The sequence below is a fragment of the Balearica regulorum genome, chromosome Z, assembly GCF_011004875.1.
Source record: "Balearica regulorum gibbericeps isolate bBalReg1 chromosome Z, bBalReg1.pri, whole genome shotgun sequence".
In the NCBI taxonomy this organism is placed as follows: Eukaryota; Metazoa; Chordata; class Aves; order Gruiformes; family Gruidae; genus Balearica; species Balearica regulorum.
In genome coordinates this window covers 17528063-17538426 of record NC_046220.1, presented here as the reverse complement: position 1 = coordinate 17538426, position 10364 = coordinate 17528063, and the positions used below count along the sequence as shown (strand labels likewise).

Here is a 10364-nt window from a genome sequence, read left to right as displayed (position 1 = left end):
CGCAGGTCAGCCCCTTTCCAGAGGAGCAGAATGGGAAGGCAGACCCACACCTTTACGAGTTCGTTCTGTCTGGGAGACTGGAGACGAGTTTTCTTTTTCCCAGTCTGCCTGATTTACCACAGAAGTGAAAATGAATATAAGGATGGAGATTTTCTTTGATTTCTTCTTTTGAATCTCTTTTACGTTGTAAAAATAACTGAGTATTTGCTGGAGTACAACTTAAAGCCGACATTCCTGCAATCCGCGTGAGCACTTTAATGGGTATTTTCTCTCTCTGGAGCAATGAATGTTTCATGACCTGTGAGGGAGAAGTCTTCAGATTCATTCCTGTGTATTTGCTCTGACGATCGACAGTACCGAGGTTTGCTTTTCACCGGTGCTCGGCGATTAGAGCCCCATGTTTCAGCTCTAGATCGCGCCTCATGGGACCACTGAAGACAATGTAACCCCTGGGTGACCGCATTGAGTGGGCGTAGTGCCAAGCGCCTCGAGGGGAGGGGAAGGGAGGGGAGGGCAGGGGAGGGGAGGGGAGGGCAGGGCAGGGCAGGGCAGGGGAGGGGAGGGCAGGGGAGGGGAGGGGAGAACACCCGCGCCACGCACGACTTGCCCCGCCCCCGCCGGCACCCTCAGCCACGCCCCGGACACGCCCCCTCCCCCGCCCTTGTCCCCGCCCCTTTCACGCTGCACACCACGTCTGCAAAATCACCCGCGGGAGGGGTGCGCTCACCCGGAAGCGCTCTCGGAGAGCGGTGCCGCCTATCACGGGTGCTTCCGGGTGGGTGCGCGCTTCCCCGCTCGGCCCCTTCGCCACGCCGGCGCCGCCGTGCCGTGCCGTGCCGTGCCGTGCCGTGCCGTGCCGCCCTTTGCCCGCGTTTCCCCCGCCCCCGGACCGCTTTGCGTCCTCCCCTCGTCTTCCCACCGCGCCCGACGATGCCGCTGCGGGGCTTCCGGGCCGCACGGCCGTGGGGGCGGCTACCGCCGTTGCTTCTGGTGGCGCTGGCGGCCTGCGCGGCGCGGGCCTCCGAGATCACCTTCGAGCTGCCCGACAACGCCAAGCAGTGCTTCTACGAGGAGATCGCCCAGGGCACCAAGTGCACCCTCGAGTTCCAGGTAGCCGGGCGGCTGAGGGCGGCCTCACGGGGAGGCGCCGCCCCGGGCCTGGGCCGCGCCGCGCTGGCGGAGCTGGGCCCCAGCCCGGCCCGCCGCCGGGGAGCGGTGGCTCAGGAGCTTGTGGTGGCGGGGGAGCCTCTCAGTTTCCTTCATTTACTGCGCGCTGTTCGGCGGCTCTGCGTAGTTCCGAGAAGGGCCTGGCGCGGGAGCAGCATTTGAAGCCAATGCAGTTTCCAGCTCAGCTAAGGAAATGCTGCATGCTGTCTTGTACTGTGCGGGAGCGGCGGGGAGGCCTGAGTTTAGTTCAGAGCTAAGCAAGGCGTATAAAGTTGGCCGTGAAAGGTGGTGGTGTCTTTTGCCCTCATCACTGTCGTGCAGTGGCCCATCTGAACAGCGTGGAGAATACCTAAAGCGCCGCAGCCCAACAAGATGGCGCGAAAGTAATTTCCTCGCGGTTTGTGAAGCGTTTGCATGATGAGCATGGTACTACTTAAGGAGTTAGTGCTTCTTATTTCAGAGTATGGTTCAAACGGGCGTCTTACAGCAAACAGAAAGTGGTGGAATAGGTACACATTACTAGCAAAGTGGCACGGGGATATAGCAAGACAGTAGTCTTACAAAAAAATAAAACATGCAGGCAACTGACATCTTATTGAAGACCGTGGTTAACATGCATGTATTAAGTGAGTCTGCACAGTTTTTCTTACTTTTCCCAGTTTCTAATAGTTTGAACATGCAGCCATCATGATAGAGCACGCTGTGCAGCTTTGAGATGTATCAAGCAAGCAGCCATGACTGTTTTGTTGCCTGTCAGTGTATCAGCAGAGTTTGAACCATTCAGTCTGCCGCTTCAGCTGGTGAAGCTGCTGACAGTACAGCAGCAGCACGAGAAAGAAGTAATCCTTGATGATGGGAATCACATTTACCTTTGGGGGCTTTTGAAGCAGCTATGTACTTTTAAGGTTTGACTTGTTGAAGTCTGGTGGGGTTTTTTTGTTTCTTGGCTGTTGGCCCACCTTTCTGTTTTGGGGAGTGTTGCTGCCAAATACCAGTCCTTGTTGCTGTGTCCTACATGTTCTAGTTTGTTCTTAGATACATCTTTTTTCCCTACCCAAATGTTTCTTGTCCCTGCTTGTTATTTTCCTAAAGTTTCTTCTGTCCTTTCCCCCCTGTTTTGAAGTGGATATCATTGGATGTTGCTGTACAGATAAGCCTACTGTTGTCACTTTTGTCAGTGATCAGAACAGGAGTGGCGTTGTTAAAAATAAAGTCTGGATTTGACCAACTGCCAGTAGACTGAAGTGCTGTGTGCAGGTCCTTTGCCAGTATGTCTCAAGAGCTGAGAGGAGGCTCAAGCAAGCTCTGTGGGAAGGAATCCTAGGGGAACTTTAAAGCTTTGGCAAACCTTTACCATGTTTATGTAAACTGGCCCTTTCAGGGTGTGCGATACAACTAAATGTGAGTGACTTTCATGTAACTGATAAAAAGCATACCCCTGTCAAATTTGAGATCATACTTCAAAAATGAGCCATTGTTTCATTATAGAAAATCTTATTTTTGTTTTTCTTTCCGGCCAGGTAAGCATTTCTGTACGAAAATCGCATGTAGATGCAGACACCCAGGGAGAGACATCTGGAGATCCAGACATCCAAAAATTCTCTTGCTCTTTGTATCCTGTCATCACGTTTTTGGAAAAACTGAAAATAGTGCTTGCCAACTGAATATTTTTTAAAACTTCTTGTTTATTGAGCAGCTACTGCTGAGATCTTTTGTTATTTCAGTTGTACCATTTATATTATCATTTTATTAACTTGATACCTAAATAAACTGATGTGAGTTCAGATAATACTGCGTGAAGTGCAGATACTCAGATACTATAATATTTCAGTGATTTCTGCACACATATAAAAGGGACATGCCTTTAGATATAAGTATCTTCCTCCTTCAGCATGCTTTGTCTTAAAAGCAACAAGTTTGGAGCAAGGATTAAGTGTAAAACTACTAGCTTAAGAGTCATCAGAACACCCAAATTATGAATAGCTAAGCTACTGATTAGTCTTTCTGGAGAGGTGGGATAGCTAGTCTACAGAGCAATATGCCATAGACCAACAGTAATCAAAGCCTGGAAAAAAAAAAACAACCCTTGAGTCAATCGTGAAGTTTTGAGTCACCTGTAGGCATTATCCGGATGTGGTAGTTATGGGAAGAAATGCTGTGACTAACTGTGTGGAGGGAGCCAGCAGACACACACACACACACCCCCCCCCCTCCCAGGACAGTGCTCTGTTCACAAGCACAAGTGAAGAGCTAGGTTGCAATACCTGTTCTGCTGGTCGAATGCCATTCCTGCAGCCTAAAGCAGCTTGAGCAAATAAGGTAGTTACACTCTTTTGGCTGTACAGAAGGGAGCCATCTTACTGCATGTCAGCAATCTCTGGCTGAATAAATTCCATGGAGCACTTGTGGATACAGCAAGTGGTTGAGTTGTTACAGTAATGTCTTTGCTGCCCCATCAGGTTTCATCTACAGCCTTTGCTGTTGTACAGTTATTTATATAAAGTGACTAAAATTGCTCTCATAAAGGATTTGAAAATATAGTTGACATTACATATCCTGAACTTAAAGGATTTTGAATGTCTTAAGAAAATAATTGTGCAGACTTGCTTTGAAAGATTTTCAAATTAATGCATTTTATTTTCAAACATTCATTAAAAAAAAAAATTGCAGTACCACTTGACAAATTATACTTCTTAGAAGAAATATATAAATGTCTACTTTGTTAAAAAGAAAATTTCTTGCTTTTTGTTTTCAGGTGATCACTGGAGGCCATTATGATGTTGACTGTCGGTTGGAAGATCCTGATGGCATTGTATTGTACAAAGAGATGAAGAAACAATATGATAGCTTCACATTTACTGCATCCAGAAATGGAACATACAAATTCTGCTTCAGCAACGAATTCTCTACTTTCACACACAAAACTGTGTACTTTGATTTCCAGGTTGGAGAAGATCCACCACTGTTTCCTAGTGAGAACAGAGTAACTGCACTTACCCAGGTAAAATCCTATTGTGTTTGACAGCAGCTGTTGGGTGGAGGCAATGTTTTTTTTAAGTTCAGCTGCATTAGATATCTATATCACTTTTGAAAATCAATGGATTGGAGCTTTTAAAATAATCTGAATTACTACAAATAAGCTTTTTTTTCTTAAGATACGATTTATAGATCACAGAGCAGAGCTGAGGAAGAATCACCAAGTGCTTAAGAGAAAATTAAGGTAGTAACTTAAACTCTAGGGCACTATTTTATTTTTGTGTGTGTGCGCGTTGAGGGAACTTCCTTTTAATACCATGGTTCTGTGCCTCTTGAAGTGTGGATTTCACAAACTGTAAATATTGGTGGATCAGGGTTTTCAAAATTTCCAGACTTTGGCGAAACTTTGAGAATTGCTTTTATATTTAAAGTGGTAGAGTCCTTTTTGAGGGAGACTTAAGTTGACCTCTCATGTAACTACCATTTTTAAAATGGAGAAGAAAATTCTGGCAAAATAAACAAGTGAACAAAATCAGCCATATTTAGCTGGCTTCTAGATATTTGTCCTTTATAAGACACTACAAAGTATCAGAGCATTATTATTATACTCTCAGGATTTTATGGTTTTGTACCACCTCTACCCAATCTAAGTCCATTAAAACTTCCATCGGAACACTTGGTTCATGAATTCCCACTAATGTTCTTACATTATAACCATCACCAAACCTCGCTTTAAACAACCATTGAAGAATGCTGGACATGGTCACTATTTTGTTAGTCTGGACTCAGTTATATATGTACTGCTTCCCAAATGGCAATCTCACTTGAATTTATCTCACATAAGGCTGCAGTAGCTGAGATCTGTGATAAGTAGATGGCTTGCTGTTAGTTCAGCTACAGCTCTGTCTTACTGCTCTTCTGCTCTGCTTTATTTTGTATTCTGATTCTTGATCTTTCCATCTCTTTTCCTTACTTTAGTCTTCATTCTGTTCAGTCTGTGTGTTCTGTTAGATCTGTTCTTTCTTTTGCTTTCTTGGCATCAGCAGGGGGATTTTGAGAATGCAGAACTTGGGGTTCCTGGGTCTAGCATCTCTGCAGCACCTTGCAGCCTGTAGGAGAAGATATATAAAAATACTGTTCATGACTGGGTTGTAGTGTACACAATGCAAATAAGGTATTTGGGAAGAGGAGAGTTAATTTTCAGAGCACGGCGCATCTTTGGTAAGAAGGTTCTTGTTGCAGTTTTCTTGAGGCTTGTATCATGACCAAATTTGGCCAGCCTTTCGCAGTAAAAGGTAAATCCCTAAAACCAGAGTGACTTTGTGTTTAAATCCCTTGTGCAGTCTTGGAGAGCTCCATAATTTATCAGTGACACCAATGGCAGAACTTAGTTTGGAAAACCTCTTCCTGAATTTTGTTGAGAAGAATATCTTAGACTTGTTGAAATAACCTGTCTTAAAAGTCATCAACTTGAAAAGATGGTTAGACACAGATAGAAGTAACTGAGAGTGGTCCTATCAGGGTGTTGAACATTTCCTTTTATGATAGGTTGTGCTGTTTCATCTTTAGGAAATAGTAATTTTAAGCCATAAACCAGAAAAAACAATCTGTGACTAGAAAGAAAGTATTTTGAAGATCTATTGATTAATCTTTTGGTGATCAGAACAGTAAGGGGTACTGACTTTTACTTACAGAAGATAAACTGAAAGTGGAACAAATTTATGTGAAATATTATCTAGGGCTTGGAAAACTGGTAATACTTTTTTTTAAATGAAAAATTACAGTGACATTGGGCAATTTGTTAAGTATTTGTTACATGTTTGTTACGGAGCATTCAGTAATGCTGAAAGGTAACAGAATTGTCCTTTCTCTAACCACTTTTTGTGTATGTGACTAAGAGAAGGGTCTCTTGCCAAAATAACATGTTGACTTCAGTAATGTAGATTTTTAGAATGTTGTACAACTTGAGTGAGAATTATGCAATGAAGAATGTCACACTTGTAAAACACAGAAGCATTTAATATATACTGTGTGCATCTTAATGTTGTAAGCAACTGTTTGTTTTCCTGGTATGTGTGGAATTAACAATGCGGAGATCATTGACATTTCAAAAGTGTTTCTAATGTTCGTTTTGCAACCAAATATACATAAATTTAAGACTTGTTTAGTCGTTCTCAGAGCCCATTGCTTTATATTAATTCTGTAGTTTTACCTGCTTCTGTATTTAAGTCTGTTGCATACCTGTGAATAGAGTTTGATCAGTTTTACTGCATTCACAGTATTTCAGTCTGACAACAGACTAAGTTAATCCTTAGCTTGCAAAGTTACACAAATCTTAATTTTAAATACGAAATCACAAAACTTCTCAGAAAAAGTAGTAGAAGGGTTCGTAATTCAGTGGTGTGTATTTGTTTGCTTCTCTAGATGGAGTCTGCATGTGTTTCAATTCATGAAGCTTTGAAGTCTGTCATCGATTACCAGACTCACTTCCGCTTGAGGGAAGCACAGGGCCGCAGCAGAGCTGAGGATTTAAACACGAGGGTGGCCTACTGGTCAATAGGGGAAGCAATCATTCTTCTTGTCGTTAGTATCGGGCAGGTATTTCTTCTCAAAAGCTTCTTCTCGGATAAAAGAACCACAACAACCCGTGTTGGTTCGTAACTGGTAGTGGTAATACTTCAGGTCATTGTGTGCTAACTCATCTGTAAAAATTACTGTTCTCCAATTAATTGCAGGTACAAAGGATATGAATATATGCAACATTCAAGTGTGTCTACCCCTCATCCCTTTAAAAATCACAAAACAGACCCAAAATGTTATGAAAAGGATACATGATTTGAAATATTTTTAAAATACTTTGGAAGTTAAGTTTTTTCTGATTCCTGTATCGAATATCTGGCAGTGACCAACGTCTCTTAATTTCTACTGATTTTAATCTGAACTGAGTTTGATTTTTACCAGTAAGGTTAACCATCTGCAGTATAACACTTTAAAATAACCCAGCAGTCTAGTGTCTGATATGAGAGCCAATAGATAAGAACATTTGATTTGATTTCAATTTTCAGGCTGAATGTATTGGATTATGAAAAGGCAGACGTGATGAACTGTAGTGCACTGTTTTGATGTGCTGTTAAAAAAAAAAAATCCAATGATACTCCTTGTTTATCTGTAGAATTGTTGTAAGCTTGGCACTACTACATCATGGTGCAAATTCTCCATCAGCCTGGTAAGTCTCCACCCTCAAAACTTGATAAATTTTATGCTTGAGTATGTTTACTTAAACATACATTCTCCTGTATTAAAATAAATGCATTTCCTCTTTCGCAATGTTTGTTTTACTGAACAAATTGTAAGCTGAGATTACTCAGGAAATCCACTTTCTGCATTCAAAAATCCCGAACTCCAAGTATTTTTAAAAAACATGCAATACAAGGGAATCTTGTAACTTTGTCACTGAAATTGTACGGTTTCTGTACTCATCTATGCTGCTGCTGCTTTTTGGATTTAAGACCAGAAGTAGCTTGGTTTGTTAAGCAGCATAGCACCAGCACTGGACGAGGTTGTATTATGTGTTAGGCACATACAAAGCCTTTTACTAAATTGTTTTCCTATTAAGAGGCCAATTTGATATTGATACTGCATTGCACGAATGCTGTAAATTTTACGTTGCTGTGTGTGGTGCACTGATACTTGATGGCCTTGTGCATCTAGTTGCCACTCTTTTTTGCTAGTGGTCAGGAAATGTTTAAAATATTTCAGGTTATCTTTTTGGTAGAGTTATAGTTACATTCTTTCCACTGCTTATGTCTTTAGTAGCTTATGTACTGTAAAGTCTTGTTTTATTTGTATGTGGAAGGTAGAAAATATATGTACCCACATAGAGCTTCAGTTGAGCTGGTCATAATAAGGCTAAACTTCAAATGGCTCTGGAGGAATGAGTAGACTGACCAATTCTTAAGTGCACACAAACTGAACTAAGGTGAAAAAATTTGTCATATATTACTGGCTAATTTGAAAGATGCTTCTTACTTCTCAGCAAGTAGAGAAAGAATGCTAAACCCTTATTAATTGCCTGTATTATGTCTAGCAAAAAATTGAAGTTACGTGTACAGGTGACACTTGGGCAGTCTGAAGAATTGATCTAAGATGACTTGATTTTAAATTTTTTAATGGCTGAAAAAGTAAACAACAGTGCACCTACTTACTGTTGTGAACTGAATGACTGCTCTTTTGGAATCTGAAGGAAAAACTCAAACAGCTCAAAAATTATTTATAATGTCACTGGGGTATTAAAAAGCTTAAAGTATATAAAATGCAGGATTATATATAATGTTTTTCTATCCTGTACTGAATTTCAAATACTGCAGTCCCATTCTGGGATGCAGACTTCCCAGAATTAGACTTAGAAATATCAGAAAACAAAAAAAAATAGTGCTTTCTTCTTATGATGCAAATCTGTGCCTGCACACAATATTCTTGATTGTACCTATATGCTTTATTCTTGTGTTTGAGCAGCTGATATTCAGTACTTTTTGTGCTGCATTGCACACAATAATGAAGCAAACGGTACACTTTGAGTGCAAGTGTTGGATGAAAACATCATTTGATTTTGATAGTGTCCACTATTATCTTCTGGAGTTTGAATATCACTTGTGTAGCTTTAATCACAGCAAAAGCATTTGTTTTAAAGATTGAAACATGTTGGGTTTTTTTTCCACTGAGTTGTTCTGTGTGCTGTCAAAATTGGTGAACAGTGGGATAAAAGATAGTGGTCAGCCATCACGTACATGTCTCTATTGTTTCGTCATGTTTCAATGTGTGAAGTGGGACTGTTCAGCTCAGTATTGCTCCCACTGCAGAGGTTTAGTGGACTTGACTTTTGCATTGAATTTAGATATTTGAACCAGTCCTTTGGTATCCTGCTGCATAATATGCAGCAATAGCTTAAAATGCCTTTATTTTTGTGTTATTAAAAACATGGCACAAATACACGTTTAAACATAGCTGTATATAGTTTTTAAAATAAGTGACTGACTAGGATATAATAAAACACATGCTAACATGCAATGGGTGAAGAAATGCGTTGTGACTTTTGGTTAAAGCTGCATCTTTTTAATATATGAAAAGAATTGTTTGGTTAATGGCAGGAGGCACAAGTAAACACTCTGCGTTAAAGGGGATATAACTGTGTTTTTAATTGCTAATGGCCCTGGGTTTCAGCTATTCCTTGGATGTTTTATGTTTACAGAACTTCTTTTCATGTCCTGAAATGTCAATTCTTGTGTTAGTTTTGGGGGGGAGGTTTAGTTTGAATAAGACGAAAAGCAGACCTTGTGAATATTGTATGGGAAAATAAAAATTAATATATGAATGTGGTCTGATTGTTTTGTTTGCCTGTGGGAGTGGGGAGCATTATTCTTCAGAAAAGCTTTGAATAACGATTTGAGTAGTCAACACATTACAGTTAATCTACCGCCTGACACTTGATCATTACTTCTATTGCTGTACATCAAGAAGTGCTGTTCATAATGAGCTGTGCTTTCAGGTCACTGGAAAAACTCAAGTTTCAGCAAGATGGTGTGGTTTCAGGCTCTTTGCTCAGCACATTAGCAGTGCAGGCACTAGTAGTCATAAATCTGTTCCTGCTGGAGTGGAATTCAAAGTAATTGACTACAGATGCCAGGCATGATTTGGAATCTACAGCATCTTTTCCCATTAATTCTGTAGACACAAGGTAAATGTGGGATAAGCTAGATAGGTGCATCCAATATAGTGTTGTCTAATGATGGAATATAAACTTATGTAGTAAAACTTAAAAAAAATTAAAAATTTTAAAATTAAAAAAGTAGTAACTGTGTGATTTGAGATATATTGTGTAGCTTCTTGCTGAATCTTAGCACCTACCATTTAAGTTTTAAAAACAAGATAGGCACCATTGCTTTGTGTGGACACCTTCCAAAATGGCTTTTTCTTCCTGTTTATGTCTTCTCCTGTGTCAGTTGCTGTACATTCAAAAATTTTCAAGAATATTTACAGTAATTGGATTAAAAAAAAGCTTTTGTCTAGAAGTATGGTTAAGTTCTTATCTTTCAGTGATGTGTTATTGCATACTGGCTTCATTTGGAATAGAGTTAATTTTCTTCCCAGCAGCGGGTATAGTGCTGTGTTTTGGATTTAGGATGAGAACAATGTTGATAACACATGGGTGTTTTGGTTGTTGC

At 40.7% G+C, this 10364-nt stretch overlaps 1 protein-coding gene across 1 annotated transcript; it reads left to right on the top strand.

Annotated features, from left to right (window-relative positions):
- The first annotated feature begins 769 nt into the window (after nt 1–769).
- Nucleotides 770–9514, top strand: TMED7 (transmembrane p24 trafficking protein 7). The gene is made up of 3 exons (XM_075739223.1): nt 770–1110; nt 3923–4168; nt 6568–9514. Exons 1-3 carry the CDS (start codon nt 931–933, stop codon nt 6802–6804), a joined length of 663 nt encoding a protein of 220 aa, XP_075595338.1. The 5' UTR covers nt 770–930; the 3' UTR covers nt 6805–9514.
- The last annotated feature ends 850 nt before the right edge of the window (nt 9515–10364 follow it).

Excerpts from the sequence above, each read along its gene's own strand:
- TMED7 (XM_075739223.1), top strand. The coding sequence starts at position 931 with ATGCCGCTGCGGGGCTTCCGGGCCGCACGGCCGTGGGGGCGGCTACCG. Across the intron at positions 1,111-3,922 it reads AGTGCACCCTCGAGTTCCAG|GTGATCACTGGAGGCCATTA; the intron begins GTAGCCGGGCGG and ends TTTTGTTTTCAG. Across the intron at positions 4,169-6,567 it reads GAGTAACTGCACTTACCCAG|ATGGAGTCTGCATGTGTTTC; the intron begins GTAAAATCCTAT and ends TTGCTTCTCTAG.